General features: G+C 40.4%; 1 protein-coding gene across 1 annotated transcript in view; it reads left to right on the top strand.

Moving 5' to 3' along the window:
* The window catches only part of CLYBL (citrate lyase beta like), a 179,889-nt gene that overhangs the window by 135,930 nt on the left and 17,987 nt on the right, over window positions 1-25,972 (top strand). Inside the window, exons 3-6 of the mRNA XM_014944090.1 lie at window positions 14,177-14,365; window positions 17,985-18,086; window positions 19,905-19,998; window positions 21,390-21,557. Coding sequence (XP_014799576.1) covers window positions 14,177-14,365; window positions 17,985-18,086; window positions 19,905-19,998; window positions 21,390-21,557 — 553 coding nt within the window. The remainder of the gene's footprint in view (window positions 1-14,176; window positions 14,366-17,984; window positions 18,087-19,904; window positions 19,999-21,389; window positions 21,558-25,972) is intronic.

Raw genomic sequence — 25,972 nt, 5'->3', positions numbered from 1 at the left:
GCAGTAAATTAACCCGCCTGGTGTAGTGTTAAATGCTTTACAAACATCGACTGAAGGCGAGGGAGGGAAACAGCAAAAAACAAACAAAAACATTTCAATAACTTGTTTGACTAGGAGCAGTGAAAAAAGTATAAGCAAAGCTGGAAGGGAGGAGGTGATCCTTGGGAGACAGGAGAACAAAAAAAACAAATTTTGTGGATTTTGTCCTGTATTCAGCCCAGAGAGCGTGCCATGGTGTGGGAGGACACAGAGAGAAGGGGAAGAATAAGTTATATCAATGATAGAAAAGGCGTTTTCATTTGAAAAGCAGATTAGGATAACAGCAAACAGCGACTAACTCCTCATTTCCTTGTCTACCGGAGGAAGGCTTTTTGAAAGCTATTACATGGAAGAGGTTTACCTTTAGTGCTGGTGGACAAAGACTACGTAGGCAAAATGGAGGATAAAATATTAGGCTATCCCCCTTGCTTCCCCATTGTTCAGGATGAAAAAGCTGAGCTGAACTTCTGGGCACGCAGAATTGGCTGAGTGAAAGCTCTCGTCGCTACATCGTGCGTTTGTGCTAAGCCTGAATGGTCTAGAGGACAATGGGGTTCAACCTGCCTGTGGCTTTACAGCAATTCTGCAATATAGATGTGAAACTAGAATAGCTGGAAAGTAGGTCCACATGCGTATGGAGACGAACAGCGACCTGTCCTGAGAAACACAGGCAGGAGCAGTATTCTTAAATATATATATATTTTTTTTATAGCTGTTAGACTGAAGCCATTTTGCTACTCTTGTCTTGCTATTTTTATTATCTGTCTATTTACAAACATGCACGCAAGTGGGATAGAATAATTAATTAATATTCATAAGCATTCATAAAATGTGACAAAGTTTACGTTGCGGTGGGTGATAATTCCCAAGAGGATTACATTTGTGTTAAGTGTAGATTTATATTAGTAAGCTTCAGCATGATTGATTCTTGCTTGGCCAGCAATAGAGGACTTAGCTTCCATACTGGCAGAGATTATATCTGGTCAACAGGAAAGGAAAACTGGCCAAGAAACTGCCAACACAGAATCTGAAGCTGTGAAACCTGGTCAAGAAGAAATAAAGCCAAATAAGCAACAGATGAAAAATTATCTCAAAGCAAAGATCAAATCACGCAGTTGGAAACGAGAATTGTATTGGAAAAGGTGATGCGGAGAGCATGAAGGGACATAAGAATTTTTTTCAAAATAATATTAATAAATAAACTAGAGTGGTGAACACCAGTAATTGTTTTTTAAATGGACCTTAACATTTTTCAAGAAAATGAAGTAGACAGTTTTAATATGCTCAAAGACTTCTCACAAATAGCAGAGAGGACTTTTAAACGTTGTGAATCATTTGAAAGACAATGCCAGAGACCCCAGTACAGGAGGGGCATGGGCATACTGGAGAGGGTCCAGCAAGGGGCCGCAAAGATGATGAAGGGACTGCAGCATGTCCCCTATGAGGAGAAGCTGAGAGAGCTGGAATTTTTCAGCCTGGAGAAAAGAAGGCTCAAGGGGAATCTTATCAAAGAGCATAAATATCTGAAGGAGGAGTGCAAAGAGGACAGATTTCAGCCTGGAGAAAAGAAGGCTCAAGGGGGATCTTATCAAAGTGCATAAATATCTGAAGGAAGAGTGCAAAGAGGACAGAGACAGACTCTGCTCAGTGGTGCCCAGGGGCAGGACCAGAGGCAATGGGCACACACTGAAACACAAGAGGTTCCCTCTGAACATCAGGAAACACTTCTTCACTGTGAGGGTGGCAACACAGTTGGTGCCCAGAGAGGTTGTGGAGTGTCCATCTTTGGAGGTATTCAGAAGTGAACTAGACATGGTCCTGGCAATTAGCTCTAGGTGGCCCTGTTTGAGCAAGGGGGTTAGGCTATATGATCTCCAGAGATCCTTTTCAACCTCAGCCATCCTGTGATTCTGTGACTCTGTCTGAAGCCTGCTGGGGAAGGTGATAGATTGAATGAGGAACAAGAAAAGAAAGATGCTTTGGTAAGACACACACTTTACAATGCTTTTCTGGCACTGTTGTACCTGATACAGCACCCTCAGATGCTGGAGCCAGTGGGCTCAAGAGGGACAACAGGCCTGTTACTGCAGCCTTGCTGCAGAAACCTGCTGTCTCTGAAGGGGAGACTCCCTAGGAAGTTTATTGACCATTGGATGTCAGATGAAAGACTGGGAAGAGAAATGGGTAGGGAACTCTCAGATAAAGTTGAGCAGCACTGATGTCACTGTGTATTTTACCCTCAGAAAGCAAGTGAAGTTCTCTAGATGTAAAGCAAACCCTTGACAAGCAGTGTGAGGAACCACTTTGGACTGTACAGCCCCATCCTAAGCAAAAGCAAAGACACCTTAACTAGGGAAGGACCTGAACAACCTGCTGTAGCCAGCAGCATGACCGCACACAGGCACAAGCACTGCAAACACGTTGGTGGGGATGGTGCCTTGGTGCCCAGCTGGAATGAACAAATGGAGCTGGGGAACTTCTGGGGGTTGGAGGGACGGCTGCCAGATGGACACGATGGGCTCGGTGGCAAGCTGGCAGCAGAGAGAGAAGCCACTGCCAGGGAAAGGGGACGGAGCACCATCTAAGTCCTGACAGGGTTAACCTGCACATGATGCAGGTGATGGGAGTGGAGATTCTGGCTGGAGAAGACATCTCTGAGCACTTCAGGGGAAAAAGTACCTTCTGTTCGCAATATGAAACACATTATTACTGGGCCAATCAAAAAATGTAAACAGGTTTAGCAAGTAAAGCAGAACGGTTTCCCTTAAAAAGTGTTCATTAGGTAAGGAGGACATGTTTTCATTAATATCTTTTGGCAGTCCTTCATTCAGATCAAGAAGGAGATTCATATCAAGTCAAAAGGACAAAAAATTGCTAAATACAAATTTAGTCTAGACAAGTTACACAACAATAAAGCAGGTTGGGCAAAAATGTGAGGAGAAAAAAAAATGTGAGCAAAAATGGCAATTTAATGGGTGTCAAACTTGTGAAAATGGAATTTCATTTTATCACTGTTTTAAAATTAGTATAATAAATCCAAAGAAGCACTACTGTATGAATGCAATTATACTGCTGTAAAATCCTGATTGTGCATGAAGTTCATCCACACAGGAAAATAAATTTTACTGCTAGCAGCATTTTGGCACACAGATGCATGCTAAAGCTTTGCATCAACTTAATGTTATTGGTGTCAACTGAATTCAAAGTAGTCATATCGGTACAAAGGCAGGGTCCAGGCTGGCCCCAACACTTATTATATGTGTTAAGAAATTGTCCAAAGCTGAACCCATCTTATTAGTCTTTTATTGACATTGCATTTGGCAGTCATTGTCCAAAAAGTGGGGGAAAATACCTAATAAGCCAGAAGTAAAGAATTTGAGCTTACAGCCTGACAGGCTGCTTGAAGTGGAGAGACCTTATTAATGCCTACAAGTATCTCAAGGGCGGGCTGAGGGAGGAGGGAGCCAGACTCTTTTCAGTGGTTCCCAGTGAGAGGACGAGGGGCAATGGGCACAAGTTGGAACATAAGAGGTTCCACTTGAATATGAGGAAGAACTTTTTCATGGTGAGGGTGCCAGAGCCCTGGAAGAGGCTGCCCAGGGAGGTTGTGGAGTCCCCTTCTTTGGAGATTTTCAAGACCCGCCTGGATGCAGTCCTGAGTGGCATGATCAGACATGCTCTGGGTGGTCCCGCTTTAGCAGGGGAGTTGGACTAGATGATCTCTATGGTCCCTTCCAACTCTCAAAATTCAGTGAAATTCAGTGAAGTGTATGAAATCCATGCTAGATTTGGTCTTGGATAGGTCTAAGAGCAGGTAACAAAAACACAGTTGAAGGAGCCCACATGTTCAGGCCTGGAAAAATCTTATGAAGGGGGCAACTTAAGGGAAGGCAAAAGTTGTGCTAGTCCAGTTATTGGTGATTTAAGAAGATGCCCAGCTTCCAGATACCCCGGTCCGCAATGCTGAGGTAGAATTATGTGTAAATACACATGGATGTAAGAATGAGGGCTCGTAGTGATTATTGTTATGGGATGCAGGCATTTGCTTGAATCCTACCTGCTACTCTCCTCATTAGCACAAAACAAGTGAAATGATGGGTGCTTCATTGGTTGGCTCTGTTGGAAAAACTAAAAACAGCTCAAGAAGTTCCTCTTTTCATGTTGCCCTTCCCAGCTGTCTGTTGTCATCCTTTGCAACCCCCATGCTTGCAGTGATGCAATTATTTGTATGGCCATGCTGGAAACGTGACTGCTGAAATGGGCTGGAGTAAAAAAAAAATCCTAGTCTCCCATCCAGAAATAAACCTGAATTTTTCTAACGTGGTTGCTTCAGTGATCCAGTTTGCATCTTGGCTCAAGAAATAGTTGTATTGGAAATGCTTGCATGGGGAAAAAGTGAGGCACGGAGTGGGAATAAGCAGAAGAGGGCAGGAACTGCTTAGATCTTGCAGAAATAAACATATATTGATTTGTCTTATCTGTTTATTGGGGAATATGCACCAATCTTATTTTATACTTCACAGATATTTCAGAAACCCTACTAAGGAACACCTTCTCAGTGAGGCAGCATTTAAAAATAATTTATTTCATCAGAAAGAAAAATACAGTGGAAGAAAAGACTAAGGAAAGAAATGTCACAAGTTCCAGTAATTTGTTCCACTACAATCAGGGATATCTAAATGAGGAACCTAAAAAGGCCTTGAAGAACACCAAGAAACAATTAAGATTTGTTCGCTATCTATAAAGAAGTGTATTGTATTGTACCAGTACAATACATCTATCAGCAATGTACAAATACCATACTACAACCGTAAGATTGACACAGGGGAGATCTGACCTAGAAAATAACCGCTTCCAATACCATACTACAACCGTAAGATTGACACAGGGGAGATTTGACCTAGAAAATAAGAAAATAACCGCTTCTTCAGGTCCCTCTTTCAAACTGGAGAAAAATCTCAGTTTCTTTAACAGTGATCATTGCTCTAGGCAGGAAGAATAATCACATTGTCAGGTTTGGTTTAGACCACAGAAAACAAGTGAAGTCATTTCTAAAAGGTCCTTTCTCCTTGCCATGAGTACTTGAGTCATAGAGTGGCCTTATTTTATATGTGAGGTTCCTGCCTCAGCTAGTCACTGTGGATGCGGGGACATCTGGGACATGGCATTCCGGTGCTGTTTGCCCTCTTCCGCTTCGGGGGTGTTGAAAGAAAGGGGTAGAGTTGCTTTTGTACTGCTGCCCATTCTTCAGGGACTCTGCCAAGAGTGAGCAGCTAGCTGTAATGAGCTTCGTCATGAGCATCTGAGAAAATGTTGCCTATAGGAGGTGCTAAAACCTGCATCTGGGGTGGAGTGGGATGTTTGGGCTCCTTGACTCACCCCAGGCACTCATCCAAGTGGGATCTCTATCAGAAGGAAGCCCTTCTGGTACAGAAAGATGGAGGAGTTCTGGCAAAGTCCAGCGTAGTGCCGTGGGTCTTTGTTAAGGTAAGCACTGGCTGAGAAATACGTGTATAAAACAAGTTTGCTTTGCAGGAAGGCAAGAGTTGTGTCAATTTAGTGCAAAGCTTGTTAGATCAAAGTTTCCTGTGTTGAACATCCCTGTGGAGAGCTATCTATTCAGTGCTCCTGGCATCTACTTCTTTCAAGCTTCTAAACTTAAAAACATCTAAAATGACGTTCATGCTCTCCTAACATTATTCTCCCATGGAAGTAATTACTGCAATTACAGGGTACTTCTACAATGCTAAATGCATCTGATCCAAGGAGAGATCCCTGGTGCTCTCACCTAGTGGGGCAGGGAGGTTCATGTCCACATTGCATAGGGGTAAATGTCTAGAGCAGACGGACTGCAGTGATGGATACGTAGCACATGGGTCTGGGTCTCCCCATGACACAAAGTGGGGCTTTGATGGACCTACAGTATGATTGTTTTTCTGGGTGGTTTTTCTTCAGCTCCAGCAGCTGAAATAATATGAGCAGTGTGCCCTATCAACATGAGGGGTTTTAACCTTTAGTTGAGGATATGTGGGGGCATGGCAAGATGGCACATGTGAGGGTCTGAAGGTACACAGGCCTTGCTGGAGCAGCATCACAGGACTGAGCCAGGCAGAAGCAGCTGAACTTGGTGCAGTCCTGTCCATACTGCTCTTTGGTTGTGATGCTGGGAGAGATCCATCTCTAAAACCACACCTGTGTTTTGGTTTGGAGGAAACTGATGACTCACTACCCTGAAGGAGAGTTTGGGTGTAAATGAGCAGTTCTGCCTTGAGGGCAGTTGGGACCCAAGACCTTCAGGTGAAGCTGGGAACTAAGTTATCTGATGGCATAGATTGTCTCAGAAGGTCCATAAACAGAAACTGAGGCAAATGACATGATCTCACAAGGGAGTGCAGGACTGCATGAGGCAATCTCTGCTTTAAGAAGCTGCCCATGAAATTAGAAGGTTTAAGAAGTGGTGCAAGAACCCACCTGGTGGGACAACTTCCTGGGGGTGCCTTGCTAAGCATAAGACACCTGAGTGACCAGTTAGCATCATAAATCCCACACTAAACCCATTGCATGGAAACATATACATCTACAAGGTGACACCACTTAACTCTAAAATGCAAGTTAAAAATGAAGAGATGAGAGAGTTTTCACACAAGTACAATTTTACTGTTGACATGCCCTGTAAACAGTTGGACTTAAGGAAATCTGTAGGATTTTGATCACATTACAGAATACTAATTTACTAATTTACCAATGCTGGTAAAGCACTTTATAAAAACTGAGGTAAGAGCTGTTAATCAGCATTTGCACAATACCAAAAAAACATGCACAGTTGTTCCAAGTTTTGTCTTTGAAACAGCTAGTTTTCTTGAGGCTGTAGGTAGACTGGGAAAAGTTTCTTCCAGAAAAGAGGAAGGATGAAGGAAGCCATGGCACAGCTGACCTGATTTTTCTTAATTAGGGGCTTCTGAGCAGCTTGGGGCAGATGCTGGTTCCTTTGGTACAAGCAAGCGTAAGCCTCTGGCCAGTTGTTTTCTTTCTGATAAACTCATAGAATAGTTTGGATTGGAAGGAACATTTAAAGGTCATCTAGTCCAACCCCCCTGTAATGAGAAGGGACATCTTCAACTAGATCAGGTTGCTCAGAGCCCCATCCAGCCTGACCTTGAATGTTTCCAGGGATGGGGCATCTACCATCTCTCTGGGCAACCTGTAGCATTGTCTCACCACACAAACTTTTATTTGCCTTTATCTTGCCTTTTATTTTCCACACTGTTTAATGCTTACCTCATTTGGCCTTAATTTTTTTTTCAAATAGTTTATTAAATAATTGATGCAGTAATTAAACTGCACTTCTGATGGTACCCATTTGCTGATCTTCAAAACGTTTGATCCATATCTCACTTAGAATCACCACACTTGAAATCAGCTGCTGAACAGGGGTTGATAATTTGCTAAAGCAGATGTACTTTTGACAGACAGCAATGTATTTCATTATCAGTCTTAGCAAAAAGTTACATTTATAAAAATAAAAAATGGATGCCTAAGTGTACACATTTTCCATAATAATTTATTATACCAAGAAAATACATCTTAAACTAGAATATTTTTAAATACAAAATAACCATAACATACAGTTAAATTCATGTGCTGGATGAAAGAAATATATAGCTTTTTTTTTTTTTTAATTGATACATCAGATTGAGTATTTTGTGGTCTCGTTTCATCGTGTAGCAGCTCATTCGGACTGTCCAGGAAGACTAATTAACACTAATGCTTCCAAAGAATTTTCATTTGTGATGCTAATCTGTCACAAAACCAAAAGCATCCTCAGAAAGCCAGGGAAAAAAGTAAAGAGACTATGTCTTGCAGCCAGCTTAAATTAGCGTTAGCTTGATTTGTCTTAATTGAAAGGTTGTTTACATCTCTTTTGTAAGTGTTTATAAAAGTTGGCAGACAGAAGAATAGCTGCCTACGTAAATGAACAAAATTTTCTTTTACTGAAGCTGTTGTATATAGTACTGTCATTAAAAAAAAACTTTTTAAATATTTCTGTACACATAGTCTTAAGGTATAAGCCTGTTTCTGTGTTTATGTGTACACACACCCCCCGTGCTGTATTATTTTTGCTACAGAGACATTTATGCTAAGTCTTCATATGACATGAATATTTCTATGATGTGCCAACTGATTCTAGCAGCCTACTGGCCTCTACTGAAATTTCTATGACACATCTAAGTCAGAAAAATATCTTAACCACCACTTGTGAAAATGTCTTGGTCTTGCACTAATATAAACATCCTCAGATACACTGATTCAGCAGAAACATAGTGCTTGCATAGCTGAGCACCTGTGAAGCTTTATGGGGACACATGGGCCCTGGGCCCTGGACCACCAGCAGGTTCTTCTTCTTCTCTGGTTCCCCGTGTGCACAGCATCTCAAGCCAGGCCATCACCCCTATCATCCTGTAGGGAAAATGTCCAACTCTGATGAAGTTGGATAGATCCCACCTAATGTCTTCAGGACCCACATTGTCCACGTTGGTAGAGGGAGGGAGAGGCTTGCTAAGCCCACATGGCAGCAAGCAGCTCCCAGCTATTCATAAACAGCTTGAGGAGACCTTGTCCTTTAAAAATACAGGATAAAAATTGTCAATAAGCTCACTAATGCATTCCTAGGGCTTAAGTGAAACTTCTAGGGAAATGGGCAATGACATTCAGATTCCTCAGCAGAGCATAATGAAATTGCAGCTTAGTTCATAGTGCTGACCACTAAAGTTTGCTTCGTTTTAGTGTTGCTAGACCATGTACTGCATGTGAAGACAATTAGCAGAGCAGAGAGAAAAGCAGCAGATGCTAGAGATGCACAGTTAGATGACTCATTATGTCATGAAGAATCTCGCTTTCAGAAAAGTGAAAAGGTTGGTATAAAAAAAGAAAAGGCTCGAGTAGCCCAAATAATTATTAGAGAAAGAATTTAAAGAGCAGCAGAAAAATCAGAATCTTGCCGTGCTCTAAAACGCATGTTTGCCTGAACTGCAGAGGGGAAACACAGACATACATGACAGACACCTTATTCTCCCTCCCAATCCTGCCCTTTCTTTCCTTTAGGATTACATGGCGTGTTCCCTGTTGAACCAAAACAAAATGTCTTTTAAAACTTAATAAGTCTTTAAAAACTCCTCAACTGGTTGTCTGCTCAAACGTAACTAAAAGAAATTATTTAATAACAGCTTCCTGAAGGCTCTGTGAGGTATGCGTATTTTACAGCAGTATTTCAGTCTAACAAGACTAACTAGAAGTAAGTATTTGCCATTTCAAAGATTTATTCTCCCAAGTACCTGATGCATGTAAGGTAGAAGGCAGGTCTCGTGAACCAAGCGCCTCCTAATCTCAGCAGCTCTCTGCTCCATGGTTATAGTTCTCTTTGTTTCCTTAAAAACAAATGTAATTTGTCTTTTCTCTTGTCAATCTCATCTGTGAATTTGAAGCTAAATGATGTATCATTCTGTATGGCATCACTTCACTGACAGGGAATTAAGCATGTAAAAAATGTCAGGCTTTTCCTCTGCAGAAACTCAATTTTGCCCCCAAAACACTGTGCGTATGTAATATATGTACACTTCTGCAAAATCTTATTTGAGAGATGCATTCGTAGGGTATGCAGTAATATACGTGACAAAAGATTCAGCAATGTCAAGTCCTGTAAACAAACCACTCCAGGGAAGTAACATTAACACATAATTGTATGTTTTTACCATGTCAGACCTGTCACAAAAAATAACTCGAATTGTGATTATAGTAATTAATTTTTCCTCTGCCATTTGAAACATGCAAACTTATTATGGCAAGGAGGATGATAGATTCTGGTCTGCCATTTTAGCACATCATATATTTGCATTTCCATATGAAGAGTCATTACCAAAAGATGTTAACAGGATGAGATCTACACATAAACATATCTTTAAAGACAGTATACCCACTGTCTTTACATTAAGACCTGAAGGGTCTTGAAGGGAAAAAAAAAATGGGGATAAAACTAGGCAAAAAAAGATAAAGCAAAACAGAGATTTTTGTCCCCAGAATCAGGCAGGTCTAGAAATCACAGTGCTGGAAACTTGATTTGTGGGGTATTGTACCAGTTTGAAAAGGCAGAATAGATGTCATTTTTTCTGTCTGCTGTTGCAGTCCCCAAAATTCTGTTATTCTGACCATTTTTGCTTCATTATTGCTGTATTAGGGCTGTGTCCGGGATGAGTGGGTGGCTGAGCTTCCAGCTCGGTGGCATTCCTTCTGTTTTGAAGCGGAAATTTCTATGCCTTGACATATAACTTAAAATAAAAAAGGGAAAAAAAAAAAAAGAAGGAATGGTACTGGTTCAGCTGGCAGGAGGCTACGATAGCACTGTTACCAGAGGCACCTATATAGGTGCCCTTGTGCTGTGTGGGTTTATAAACAAGCCTGAAGGGCTCCTTCTTCGCCGCCACCCCCTTCCCCGAGTCTCGCGCTCTGCCTGCCTGATCCCATCCGACAGTAGAGCTGATACCACACTAATCCCCGCAAGTTTGGGACTAATGAACTAACTGCTGGGCTGCCGCCACGGAGCTTGGTCCCAAACTATACTGTACTTCACACTCGATTTATTCTCCAGATGGCGAGACTGCGCGGCCCCGCCGCAAGGGACCACCTCTTCCACTGGAGTGTAAAAGTGGACGGATGTTGTTTTCTTTGCAGATTTGATAATTCAGAGCTAGGAACTCGTGAGAATGGTTAGTTATTAGGTTTAATGGGTGCCAATCGAGCCGGCAACATGCGTATTCCTGTCTTTAATTTCAGTGTCTGTGTGTCTGGGTGGCGGTGGATTTGTCAGGGGTACTGCGTCACTGAAAGCTTTATCTTCTCCAGTTGGCATGGTAATGAACGTCTTCCCGTGTCCTCCTCAAACAGAAGGGATGCTAAAGTAGCCACCCTGACCAACGTGGTTTTTTCCCAGTGGGTTTTCCAGAACAAGTTGCAAATTCAGCGTATTTTAGTAATATCACTGTTTACCATGAAGATCTCTGTTGTCTTTCTCTCTTGTTCAGTTTGATAAAGAACACAACCCATGTGGGACCCAATGGGGATGCCACCATCCCAAGCTACCTGGGGATAGAACCGTTTACTTAACCATCAGGTTTATTTCTTTATCAGCTGTTCACTCATGACAGAGCATTATCTGATGTTGTAGTTCTTGTGTGAAGAACGGGATAAATAATTTCTTTCACAGTTCCTTAAAAATTCTAGTTTGAGCATTCTTGGCAGGGACTTTGCATAGTATTTGGAAAACATGCTTATTCTTGCATCTACTACTATAAAGAAATTACTATATCAAGAGCTAGTTTTTTCTCTACTGGTGCAATGTTGAAGTAGTTTACCTAGCTTAAAATTTCAGCTTTTGCATGGACCCTACAGTAAGAATAGCATCTATGTTTCCCTACATAATCAGGCAGAAAGGGCTCTCCCTTTCTTCCATGTTTTTAGTACATTTAGTCAGAGGTTTTAGCATATTTTTTTGTTTACCCATGAAATCTTTTATAGGAAGCCTGGGTGGGGACCTGATACACCCCACTAACATCAATGGGATTTTCTCTGTGGTAGGAGGGGTAGGCACCGAGTCAGCTCCCTCACGAGCTCTGACTTTGTCAGCCAGGTCCTCTCAGTTTGTCCCACAATTAAAAACAGAACTTGAATCCTGATGTGGAAACTATAGTGACTAGAAGTATTTTATCGTGGAAGGGAAACGTTTCCATTCCTGGGGTATCCAGGCAGACAGATCTAAAATGTAGTGGTTCTAAGAAAATGCATCAGTTCTCAACCCAACAGATGGCATGGGTGTGTTAACTAACATAGCAACATATTTTCTATTAAAATATGGGAAAAAACAACAACCCCCTCCCCATGTTTGTTGGTTGGTATAAATTCAGTGAAGTTGTTGGTTATTTTTGGGATACGTACCAGAGGGCTGCACATTTAGTTTATGTAAATTGATAACAGCAACAGCCTGTTAATAAGTGTTTTGTATGGAAATATACCTAGAAAGACACACGATCTGTCTTTTTTGGGAAGGGAGTTTTGCAGCCTGAGGAGAAAAATAGCTAATGAGACCGTCTACTGCTCATTATTATAATCTGAAAAAAAATCATAACAAATTAGGCTGTAAGTTTGCTAGAGATGTGCCTGCAGTTGGAATTGGATGCTGCCTTAGTGGATAATTTGGGGAGATCTTTCTTTTGCAAATTGGATCAGTGTGTGCTGAAACGGTGATAATCTGACTTTAATTAAAAGCATAAATTGGTTTGGAGCGTGTTTTTTAAGCTCCCCTTCCGCATCGTATCCAGAAACTTTTGAGGCCAGCCCTAGAAACCCATTACCCCTGGTCAGAGAAGGAAAAACGTAGTGGGTTTGTATTACCCGGTAATGGCATCATAGGGTTGGGTTTCCCTAATTCGGCAGAACCATTTCGGAGGGCTGTGCGCCGGAGCTGCCTTCCAGCTGGACGTGCTTGTAGCAAACTGCATGCATCTTTGTGTGGCTCTCCTCATGGCCCCAGCCAGAGCCCATTCACAGTGGTTCGAACGTTTGGGGTGGTATTTTCCAGAGATTACCTCCGAACGTGCCCCTTGATCGTGGCACGGGGATGCCTACGTGTGCGCCCTGGTCCCGGCTGGCCGGTTAACGGGCATATGCTCCCAACCTTTGGAGGAGCACGGCTAGTAGCCCCAAGCTGAAGGCTGTTTGCTTCAGATTTCATTAACTTTCTGCTTCATTATTCCTTCCTTTTAACCGGTTAGAGCCCATCGCTTGCTTTTCTCTAAACTTACCCTAATTATCAGGGGTCCCAGCCCTGTAAATCAGTACACTGCGGAGCTGTCTTAAACTGGCCTGGGAGACCCTGTTCTGATGGGACCTGACAACTGTAAGCTACTGTTCCCTCACGCTGTTTAACTCAGACCACATTGGGAAACCGCCTCTGCCCCTCTCGCCGGCAGAGATCTGCATCCGTCTGGTTTAGATCTACTGTCATGTGCTGTCTCGCTGATTGGTATTAACCTGGATATTAACTTTGATGAGTTCTTTTTTCCCCCCTGAGCTTGCCTGTTTTCTTGAAAACCATCTCCATTCAGCGACTGCGTATTGTTAAAGTCGTTCCCCAACCTCCGCGAGTCGGGAGCTTTAAAGTTTTATTAGCCCCATAAAAACTCTTCACAAATGAAATGACTTTTGATAAGTGTGCGTTTTGACAATGCGAATTTGTTAGGGGCTGTTGGAGAGTGGAAGGAATTTGGGGTTGAAACTGTAGTTGGCAGGAAGCAGGGAGCCCAGCGCCCTCCTTCCTTCCCCCCACCCTTCCTCTCCAGGCCAGGAAACACGTTTCATTTCGGAAAAGCATGCAAATATTCTTTATGCAAATCAACTATTAAACAGATTTGTAAATTTACATTTACAAAAATAGAAAACGGCCACGGGAAGCGCGTGTCTTTGGAGATTTTATTTTGTGCCAGCAGGAGAATAGCTTTTTATGTGGTTGAAGAAAAATCTCCAAGTTCTTTTGGCGTTGTTTTCACATGCGAGTTGAGAGCTCTACTATGGGCTTTAATACATTTTGGATTTGTGGAGAAAAAGAAGTTTCATATATCAAAACCAAAGAAGTATATGTACATCTGTGCTTGCTGACGTCCAGGCAATATAGAGATTAATTACAAAAATGAATTTTTATGCAGATTTAATAAAACAATTTTTGTGGGTGCAGACCACCAGCAATGAAACACACTGTGGTTTGTATAAAGATTTGTGTTTGTTAGGCATGTTCAGCACTAGTGGACACAAAAGTCCTGTTTTCTACAAGTGGTGGTATAGAAATAGTGAGACATAAAACCCGAGCATTTTATTTACCAGTTATAAAGAAACGAGGAAGGTAAAATTGTGAGGTGCTGGTGATGACTGCTTCAATAAAAGTCCAAGAGTGACAGACATTTTGGGGACACCAGTATACTGGCTTTCTAGCTTTTTCCTCACGTCATTTCAATAAGTTTTCTGCTCAGTACACTTTTCTGTCAACAGAAAAAACACTTTCTTTTTCTTTTCTCACGCTGCACGTATATTGTAGAGAGAAGCAAGAATGACTGTTGTGAAAACCCTTGAAGAGTTTGACTTTGGCCATGCCGAGAAGTGTGTGAGGATAAACTCCGTGTCCAGCGGCCTTGCAGAAGAAGATCTAGAGGTGCTTTTGCAGTCCAAGACCCTTCCCTCAAGCATGATGCTGCCAAAGGTTGAAAATGTTGAAGAAATAAGATGGGTGAGTACCAAAAAAAAAAAAAAAACAACCCACACAGTAGATTTTGACTGAAGCTGCTGGGCCAAATTCACACAGGCACAGAGATGAAGACTCTAAGTTATGAGAAAGGCTGCAAACACCACATAATGTTGTTGTTTGGCTAAGGTAATGGGGAAATGCATCCATTTAGAGATGTGTAAGACGTGCTGTATAAAAAGCATTCGGGGAACACCTTGCACTTATAAAGAAAACCAGGTTTATTTCTCCCATGGTCAATGAAGAACCCATACTGATGTCAGAGTATATTATCAAAAACAGAAGCATAAGTATCTGACTCTTCTCTGACTGTCCCAACAAGCAAAATTACTGTCTCTGTCCGTGATCCTTAGTTATGTGCATTGTAAGCAGGAGATGGGGAAACCATGTTAGCGACATATGAAAAAATGGGTTGGGGGGGAGGTCACTCCTTGGGGCAACTGGAGGAACAAACAGGAAGCTTTTAACTAGTGTTTTTAATTAGCACAGATATTATTTCCTGAACAGTTCTCTATTTCTTCCTTTTTAATTGCTGACAGGTGTGTTTGTGTTTCACGACTGACTTTTCAGCCAATAAAAACCTGAAATGTAAATGGTTGGCATGTCAAATTACTTAAGAAAACTTTGAAATGGGCCTAATTATGCTATAATTGTTTTAATTGTCAAGAAAGGGGGACGCTTGTTTAGATACACCATTATTGCTGTAACGCGCCAGTAAAGGAATAACGCTTAATTATTCACTTCTAGATTTTTTTTTTCGCAAACCGCTAGCCGAGCGACTAGCACGCGTGCAAGCTGTGATGAAAGGCAGGCAGACGTATTAGGATCCATTTTAATCTCAGCATCTAACCTTGATCAAACCCTGAAGATCAGGCGTGAGCGTAGGACTGAGCAAATAACGTTGGGTACGTGACGAGCCCCGGCCCGTTGCGTGGCACTGCCCCTTCAGCCCCCGCTACACCATCCCCTTCCACCCGCGTTTAATTAAATTAACCGGAGTATACCTCTCAGGGTTTACAGCCGTGTAAGTGTTAGACATAACCTGTCGGTAATGAATATTCATGCTTCCAAAATGGCAGGGCCCTTGCTGCCACCAAGTCGGTTTTGCGGGGAGGTTGGGATGCGGGGGGCTCTTTGTCCCCCTCAGTCCCCTTCCATCTTCCCTCTCCCTAACTTTGATTTCCAGCATGGAAAACGAGCCAACCCCAACAACTCCAGCCTCATGGTCCACCCTTTGCTTCCCTCTCCCTTCACCCAACCTTTGCACACAAAGAGCCCGCTCTGCTTAACTCCGCTGCCTTCTTTTCCCAATCCTCCCCAAATTCACTCCGGCCTGATTTTTTTCAGCCTCCCAGAAGCTGTTTATTTCCCCCGACACATACCCCTGTGCGCTCTCCCCCCCACCCACCCCCCCTTCATTTTTATTTATGTGCAGCAGAAAACCTGGAGGCTGATGCACAACTAAAAGATGGGCTTACTTGTTTTCTTTTGTGTGAGAATCTCTTGCTTTCCTTTTGTCCCTAGTGTGGGTACTTGTTTGACTGGCATGGCTTATTGGACTATAACAAGCGTAACTCTCCCTCCTTTGTGGCGGGACAATTCTCCCACAAATCCCGACCAGTGTGCATTCTTCCCGACACACTATTGGGTGTGCACTGGAATTGAAAGAATTGCTGAGGCCTTGCTACTTCATCCCCTCCCCAAGCTTTGTGGGTTTTTTTCTTTTTCCCTCCGCCTTCTTTTTTTTTTTTTTTTTCCCCCTTTTCTCCCTGAAATGAACACTTTACCGGGGCCGGAAACATTTAATCGTCTCCTTTTGAAAAAAAAAAAAAAAAAAAAAATTTAATTGAAACTTCTCCACACGTTACCTTTTGTATTGGTGCTTATTGCGAATTTTTTAAGAGGGAGAGGAAGGAAAACGATATTTAATTAAACATGCTTTTTTGTTTGTTTGTTTACCTTCAAAACAAAAGAGAGCAAAAATCCCAGGAAGGTGACTTTTAAAATATTTTAAAATAAAGGAAGAGCTCTACGGCTTTAGCTTGCACCTAAAATATAAACACAGCAGCACTTTTTACTTTTTTTTTTTCACATAAAAAATGAAAATCAGATAGGAGTCTTACGAATATATGCTGATGCCATTGTATTACCTCATTTTCTGCATTTGCCTGGATGAAGTTTACTATTTTCTGTCACTGTAGTACCTGCCATACTGTACAGTTGCACATGTGAATTGCATTGATTTTCTTTTTTTTTTTCTCCTCGCACATTTTTGGGTGGAATTCTCTTCTCCAAAGAAAAGTTGGAGAGAGGGACACGGTGACGATGCAAAGCAGGGTTGGGGAGGGCAGAATTCCTCATCGAAGAAAGCTGTGATTTATTTTGGCCTAATTGTAAAGTTACTGCAAATTGCTGGAAAGCTTTTTTTCAAGATCTGGGTGATTAGATTTTCCTTCTTTTGGGGAGGGGCGGTGGGGGGAAGCTAAAAGGGGAAATAACACCTCTAATCCAGCTTCTGGTAAATAGGCTGCCAGCTTTTAAAATGAGTTTCCTTTCTATTAGTCAGAATATTATGCTAAGCCTTAAGCATTAGTTTTTTATGTTGCCATAGCAGCCTTATTCCTGCAGGGTTGTGACCTGCGATGATTACAGTACAAAGCTTATAGGGTCTTGAAACCCCCTTTGAAGATGAAAAGTCTTTGATGGTTTATATTTATGCAAATCTCTTAGATATGATTTACCCAACTGAGACTGAATGGAGAGATGATTAAAATTCCCTTTCCTTTGATATCCATTAATAGTCGAATATTCCTTAAATTTAAAATATATGCATATGTTATTTTTGTCTTTATTTACTAACATATTTTCACCATACCTGCAATATGTTTATCCCTGCGTAAATTACTCGATCTGGACAGACATAATAGATTTACAATATAGGGCTGAGGGTTTTTTCCCCCTTTTTTTTTTTTTTTTTTTTTTTCCCTTTTGAAAGGGGAAAAATCTGTGCAAGAGCTTTTGTATGTTTCCAGATGATAGATTTTGGAATTTGGGCTACCCCACTGGCAGCTCAGAGCTAGCTGTGAACTGGTCTCATGGAAAAAATTGGCAAGCTTTGGTCTTCAAAGAATTAAACTTCCTTTTTAAGGCCTTCCTAGGTAAGCTAAAAAATTATGAAGAAAAGCCTATTGAACAAAAGGGTAACGGTGCCGTAATGAATAATACGGATGCCACTTAGAAGGCTGGGGAGCACTTCCAGTGATGGCAGTGCTGGACCTGAAACAAAACCGGACCTCAGGTACAGCAGCACTTCATTGTTTTCCAGGGCCGGCGGATTTGCATTTCACTAAGCCAGGGTGAGAGGTGCTAAGCCTGGATTTTTTTTTTTTAATTTTTTTTTTTTTCTGCAAACCAGCCTCCAAACTTAGAAATGTATGGGAATGCTGCGGTTTCCAATCGCAGGCCTTAATAAAAGCTGGTTTAATTTTTTTAACTATGCTTTTGGGGTGGGGAGGGGCAGGTGAAAATTTAATGTGTTATATATATATACGTGTAGACTGTTCTTTTTTTTCTCTCTCTGATAGCTCATACTGTCTAGTTTTAGTTTTCAGACAAATTCTTACATCATCTAAAAGGCCGAACACTTGTAGAACCAATGAATTTTATCCCCTTTGTGGAAACTGCAGTGGGCTTGCTCAATTTTAAGGTAAGCAGGTCTTGAAGTGTTCATATTTTGCCATCTCAGCAAACTAGGGTGAGCAGAATACTCCCCAGTTTCCCTCTAATTTCATCGAGGAAGAAAGGTTAAAAAATACTAAACGTATTGTTGAATCCCCTAAAACATTTGTACGTTTAACTCTCGTGCTTGTATTGTCAAGGCCTTCATAAATTCAAAACGTTTCAGTGACAGAACAGTTCCAGACAGTCCATGCCAAATAACAAAACCTCTCTGCATTACTGTTATCATTTTTAACACACTTGGAGTGGAAACGGGCTTCTCCAAAGATTCGAAATACTCATAGTGTTGCACTTGGCTATTTAGAAGCCATCAAACTCGACTTTTGTATAATATTTATTAGAACAGAGAATTAATCATCATTTCAGTATGGTTAAACTGGCATCTTTATAATGATTTCTACTGATAACATTATAACCAAATTTCACATTATCATTTTGCTGCGTGTGTGATAGGGTGTTTAATGCCAAGATTAGAATTAACTGCAAATAGCAAATATCTGAAGAACATGCTCCTTTTTTAGGGTAGTTTTAGATCAATTCTGATTTTTACAGTGCATTTTAACATGAATTGCTCCCCAACCTTTACTGTGGAGTCCAGGTTTGTCAGAAAGGCAGGGCAGGGTGGTAATGAAACGCAAGCTCTCGTGCATGCACCAGGAATTCAGCCTTCCCCTCCCAAGCTCTAAGGGAGAAGTTTCGGACCAGCTGAGGACACAGGCAGATCAGAAGTACCTCCAGAAGCACGGGCAGGCCTCACGGGCAGCCTGCTCGTTTGATACAGCCATTTATCTTACCACACGTGCTAACCTATCTGGGGACAGAATAAAGCAGTGACCAAACAGACACGCTCCTGTCCGGTGTGTGCATACACAGAATTAAATCCTATTTTAAACTGGCTGTAGGTTTTTCTTCACCCTACAGTATTTTATAGTGGAATTTTTAATATCTCAGTTCCTGATGTTGGTGGGAGAATTGCCTTTTAAAGCACTCTGTTAAAGAATAATTTCTTGTCCCACCACCAGCCATAGAAGAACACCCAATCATAGAGCTGGTAATTACATCTCTCTCTCTCCACGTACCTTAGCCTTAAAAATTATTAATATTATGCAAACATTGGTACAAAATAGTAGTACTTTGGAAATACACTTCTTCCTAGAATAGCTACAGCAGCAAAAATATTTTTTGCTTTTATTTTAATACTTTTCTGCAGCACTTGTTGCTTTTTTAACTTCCTTAGCTAGTTTTTAGTTATATGCAGCAGAAGACTTTAAATTGGCAATCCTGTAAGGAATCCTTATGTCCTGTAAGGCATCTACAGCCATTTTAAAGCATTCACAGCACTTATTTAATGAAAAAGATTCTGATCTTTGTTTCTGTTTCTTTTGCAGATATATTACAAGTCAAACTAATCAAATTTAATATTTTTTGTTTGCTTTTGAGCAGTATTTGACTTTTTTTTTTTTTTTTAAATATTGTTACATAAGTATCTGACATAGTGATCACAGTAATACCCAGGCCATTATGTCAACCAGAAGGCAGGGAATCTGCTACGATGTCCTGCATTTACACAGTCGAGGCATATAGGTGCTTAGGGAAAGATAATGTTTTCTCTTCTGCTGAGTCATTTTAAAGCACTGTGTGCAGAGTCGAGCATCTGCAATAGGCTTTGCTTAATAGGAGCAATTTTGCTGAAGGATTTTGGTAACACTGGGTTGCTGTAATAGCCTCTGTAGTCTCTCTGCGTCCTGCATTTCTGTAGAAATTAATACCCTGTTCTCCTTTGAAGGCCGTCTGTGAAGAAGCACTGAGAAGAGGATCCCAGGTTGGCTTTCATTTGGACGCAGTCGTCTTTGGAGGAGAGGATTTCCGTGCCAGCATAGGTTGTTACCTGTGTCTTTACTATAAATGTTAACGTATGGCATTTGCATTGGAGAAAACGTGATGTCATTGATGGCCATTGCTTTTTCAACCGCAATAATTAAAGTAATCACAGCGCTTGATTCTGCGTTTTACATTTGCACTTTTCTCCTTAATTTTTCTCAATGTGGAATGCGTCACTGAGACATTAAAACGTGGTTCCTGTGTGTTATAGAGCACTGACACTTGCTTTTGCTTCTTGCTATGCAGTACCAAAAATTAGGGGAAAAAAAAAATCAACACCAAAACCAAAACCTGTTGAATCACTGAAATTATTTAAAAATATGATATCCGTAAGAGACATGCACATGCTTCTAAGAATTACATTTAAAGTCCTAATATTCTGGTGTCTGCTGCGTCACAGTTTTGCAGACAATTATCAGTCAGGCTTTTGAGATCATGCACAAATACTCTCCCGTTACATTTTGTTTTCATAAATTTACTTTAAATATGTCCCCCATCAATACAGCGATGCATTCACGCAAAAGCACTATTAGTCTTCCTCAAAAATTAAAAGTATTTCAAAGTATCTTTTATGAGAGGCCACTTAGCTTCTTAGTGATTTGATTCAGTTTAAAGACAGTAATGCAGAGCTATCAACATTTAAATTAAAAATTAGTACGTTAATGTAAAAATTAGCATTGCTTTACTAAAATATTCCCCACAAACTGGAAATCTGTATCTAAATAGTGACCCTAAGGACAGGGAACATTTTATTTTATTTTTTTTTCACATCAGCCTTCACGTTGCTTAGCTGGTGCCCTGTGAGCACATGAAGTCTCGTGGATACTTTTACTTCTTCTCAGAAGCCATCTACCATCATTTTTCATCCGAATACTCAAGCTTAAATATTCAGCTTAGGACATCAGTTGTGACAAGAATCACTACCAAGGAAAGTGCAATTCTGTTCTCAGGGTGAATTTTTTAACCATTTAGTTGTACCCAGTATATTAATTTGTATAAAGCTTCTCTTGTTGTGATGCTTCTCACTGTACGTACAGTAAATAATATAATCAAATAATTACTTCATGTTAGTCCTAACTCCACAGTCACTGCCAGCTAAAACTTCCACTGACTTCAGGCTTACAACTTCTGATTTGAACTGAATAAAAATCTGAATTTTTAAAGGTAGTGTTTAAAGAGAGATTTATTTATTTATTGCCAAAGCAGCTTTTTTTATTTCCTCATCAGAGTATTATTTTGGCAATATAACCTTGCACCCCTCTTTTGTTTTCTAAATTCATTAAAAGAAATCTCAAATTTTCCATTGTTTTTTTTTTACATAGGAAATATTTAAAGTAGAAAGGTTTAAAACACTCTTGACAGCTTTTCTTTGTTTTCATTGTCTTCATAGGTGCAACAAGCAGTAAGGAAACTCATGATATTCAATATGCCAGGCAAAAAATAATAGTCACAGCAAAGGCATTTGGCCTTCAAGCCATAGACCTTGTTTACATCGATTTCCGAGATGAAGATGGGCTCCGCAAGCAATCGAGAGAAGGTGCCTCAATGGGATTCACTGGTATGGCTTTCTGCCTGTGTCTCAAAATAACGCATAGCTTCTTCAATTTAAATATATTGCTACACCCTCTGCCAGTTAGACAAATAACTTGAGCTTTATTTCAGGTCGTTTATTGAAAAGCTCAGTAATATACCAAGCTCTTCTATGTTTATTAGCACCTTTAAAATTGGGGCTGGAGATTTTGCCGCAAAAGTCACAGGCTGCTTTTTAAAATCACGTCCCATGAAGCGTGTGACTGTTTTTGAAGAGGAGTTGGGGTAGAGGCTGTGCAGTGATTTCTCCCATCACAGAGCACGGGAGAGGCGATACTGTACTCCGCGACAGCCACTCTACAATTGCTTTTTAAAATATTCAGATCCCTTTCTCCTTTTTTTTTTTTTTTAACGACACTTGTTAAAAAATACTTTTTAGATGAAGGAGTTGAGAAGCAAATCTCCTATGCTAATTGCTAGGGGAAAGTTCTTTTCTTATTATTTTCTTTGATTTGTTTTTCATCCCCTGGCTCCCCTCCCAGTAAGTGCTGGTGACACCTACGGGTATTGGCAGACAGCAAGAGCAGCAGGCTCCTTGCCCCAGCGTCCCGTAAGGCAGCCTGTTACCCTGGGATTGGTGTACCAGATCACTCGGACACCCTGGTGGAACAGTGCAGCCACCAAAGATTGGGGTTTTGCAATAGAAATCAGCCATTTGACACGTGTATTAGAGAATTCTAGCATACGGGACAAACGTTTTCCATTCTCCGTCTCTGGCCATCATTCAGGATATACATACAGTAATAGTACATCTCTTAGGTTTTTGTTAACAAAGGCGTGGGTACTGGTGATGCCATCTAGCAAACTGTATTTTTATAGTTAAGGGTATATGATATCTTAAAGCACCAAGAGAAATAACCTAATGAACCAAGCATTATTTTAAGCGATCTTGACGTGCCGGTAAAAGAATAGGGATCGATGCTCTTCAGCGCAAACTCTGCCTTCCTGTCTGCTGAGTTTCCACATTTGCAAAAGCAAATCTTGTTTTGGAGGCAAAATGGTGAGCTCCTCACAGCTACGTTATCGACGTCCGTGTGGACTTCCACCCTTCATTCGCCTGCGTTTGAAGTTGGGAAAATAGTAGGGCTCCTGAATGGTGGCACCTGCTGATGGCTACCTAATCTCCACCAATATTTCCTAGCTTAAGGAAAGGCTTGATTTTTGGAAAAAAAATTGAAGCATCTGAACCTCCTGTTGACAGAAGATGGAGTTGCAGATGCTTGGCACCTTTGAGAGCACTCTTTTTGAATGCTTAATGTATGTTTAAATACTTAACTTGGGCTGCCAATTTAGGAAATTTAAAAATGCTCAGCATAAACAATGTTAATGGTGATTGGGACTCCACTGACTTTATGGGGGAAGTTGTCTGACATCAGGATAGAGTCCAGATAGGAGACGAATTAAAAGGTCACATGTGGCAATTTAAGGCATAAAGTGAATTTCTAATTCGGCGATAGAGGTGTCTTGCCTTTCCATGTGAGGAGTAAAGATCTGTAAAAGGTACAGACTTAATTAAGGTGAACTCACAGCTCCAGCACTTTGCCTCCTGCCTTTCTGCAACTATCACCAACATATTTCCAAAATGCAGCAAAACAGCCTGATGACCAGTCCAACCATAATTAAAGACAGAGCAATACTGACTTTTCTGATCTGGTAGCAAAAAAATGAAAAATAAAAAATCTGTTTAAGTCAAAACAGCGTTTTTCATATTTTCGGTAAAAAAGCAAAAAAATATTTCATGTCGATTCAAAATGTTTCACTTTTTCTTTTGTTTCTTTTGCTCTAAGTTTATTAAATGCTTTTATAAACTTTCTTGTTTGTTTTGTATGTTTCACTTTTTCTTTTGTTTCTTTTGCTTTAAGTTTATTTAGTGTTTTTTATAAACTTTCTTGTTTGTTTTGACTAAAATAAGATGTCATTTCAAAATGAAAAGCAAGAATATTTTGTTCCAAAACTATAGTATTGAAACATTTTAACGTTACCAACTTAATATTCATCACAGAAAATTACAAACGAGTCTTAGCTGAATCCATGGCCTCGTATAAAGCAGAAGTCTGCAGATCGGGTTTGCCACTGCTCTGATAACGTTAGATTAAGATACTGAAATGTCCCCTTAATAACAAATTCAAAACATGCCATTCTTGTTATTTTTAAATATTTAAGATCCCTTCCTGCTACTTTTTCACAAAGAATCAAAATCATTGAAATCAACAGGACTAAAATGAGCTGAGACTTCCAAATTGCTCTCTTAGCTGGCGAAGTGCACACGTATTTGCATGCATAGGGCCAAATTCACCACCCTCAAAGCTAATGCAAATCCAGAATATTCAGCAAATCCTTCGATTTTCCTGTATTCAGATTTAGGCTGGTAGAACTGGCCTTAATATAATCAATTATGTTCACTCAAGATTAAACGAGAAAAAAAATATAACGAATAATTTACCAGCTATTTAGTTACCATTGTGATCCTCATTTCTTATTGTAGCCAAGTTTTCTTTTCCAATTATCTTATAAGCAGCCTGTTTTTTTTTCAGTGATGGTGTTTACTGTGTTTTCAAATGTAATTCAGCCAAATTAATAGATTCTTGATATGTATATTTAATTTTTATTTTATCTTATTTTTTTTTTATAGGGAGGGGCAGTATATATATATGCATATACTCACACACCCACGCATACACAGCCAGCAAGACGTTTTATGATACCAGAATCCGTGGGCTTAAAGTCAGTGTGTTGCCTATATAAATGGTCATCAGTTTTAGGAATGTTTATGTAAAAAATTAAGTAAACCTTGCCATAAGCTTTAACAGCTGACTTAGTCATTATAGAAAGTCCTGTGCTACATGCTGAGAAGGCAGACATAAATACGAACCACTATAGGTTTCCTCTCTTTTTGCAGTCTTTTGTAGAAGACTAAAATGACACCATCATACAGTTACCTAAAAGACTTGACAGGTATTGATTTAAAGCACGATATATCAAGTGGTACTGTAAAAAGGATTTCATGGTCATAAATTTTAATGTCTTCCAATTTTGCACTCTCTCAGTAACTTGTCAATAACAACAATTCCGTTTAAAATATTTGCTTCATTCCTGCATGGCATTACGTCTATTATACAGTTATTTGGATACATAATCTGTAACAAAAATCAACTGAGTGCTATACAACAAAAGTGGGATTCTGTAATCTGTAAATTGTTTGGCAGCGTTAATGATAAAAGGTATAGTTTACTGCTACAGATATCTTTATCAAAACCAAATTATTTTTCAGAATAGTTTTATACTTTAAAAAATCATATATATGTATTTTTATTTTTGTTATAATTACAGACTGACTTTAAATATAATTTAAAATATATTCTTCATTTTCCCTGGAAAGTTAAGCACCTTAGGATTTTGCAGGAATTATTTGTACAATCTTCGATTTTTGAATTAGTAGTTTCACTGGGAGAATTTGTTATATTATAAATCAGGGAGATCATAATTTTATTAATGGTAACATTTGATTAAATTGACTAAAAAGCCTTTGATTAGTCCTCATGTAAAACACATTAGTTAAGGAAATTTGTCTCCGTGTACTTTCTTTCAAAAAATATAGTTCTTACTGGGTTTTAAACTTTTTATAATTTTTAAGCTATTTTTTAAATAGCTACTGTGTTGAGATTCCAAACTGGATATTTGGGTGCCCGTAAAATCATAAACTAAGGGTTGTTTGATAGGAAATAAAATAATATTGAGCTGTTTATTGCTTTTTAGCGAAGAAACGTAGCAACACTGAAAAATTACTATTTGTTTGTTGGTTAAATGAAATAGATTGTGCTGCTGCATCCCCAGATTTTGTTTGCACTCCAGGTTATCACTCAGACCCAGTGCAGCCTCAGAAAAATAATCCAGGGGCGGGAGGGGGGAAAGGGGATGTTTGCAGTGGGAATTTCATTTAAAATAGGTGTATCTCTGCGGTCACGCCTGAGACCCCTTACACCGAGTGAGGGGCTGATTCCTGACGTGTGGCTGGCTCAAAGTCAGCAAGGACAAGGACAAGGGAGCAGAAACCTCCTTAGATCCTGACCCTTCAAACTTTTCCTTGCCTGGAAAAATCCGGCGAGAGGCTGCAGCATCAGCATCTGCAGGGGGATGGGGTGGGGTGGGATGGACAGGAGGGGACCCTCTGTGCGCAGGAGACTGCTCACTTGGTGGCAGGTTTGCAGGATCGGGCTCATCCCTCCAAGGAGTTTTGTGAGAGGAGAAGTCGTTTATTCCGCAGGAAACTGGGAATTCCTGTAGCCCCCTCTCTTTATTGCGGCGCTTCCAAACCCAAGTGCAGGCATCGCACCGGGCTGTGAAATTCCCATTAGAAATGAACTAATAATGTCAAACGTTACA

The sequence above is a fragment of the Calidris pugnax genome, unplaced genomic scaffold (assembly GCF_001431845.1).
Source record: "Calidris pugnax isolate Ruff unplaced genomic scaffold, ASM143184v1 scaffold69, whole genome shotgun sequence".
NCBI classification, from domain to species: Eukaryota; Metazoa; Chordata; class Aves; order Charadriiformes; family Scolopacidae; genus Calidris; species Calidris pugnax.
Note: the sequence above shows the minus strand (reverse complement) of the source record. Positions and strands in the feature narration are given on the sequence as shown.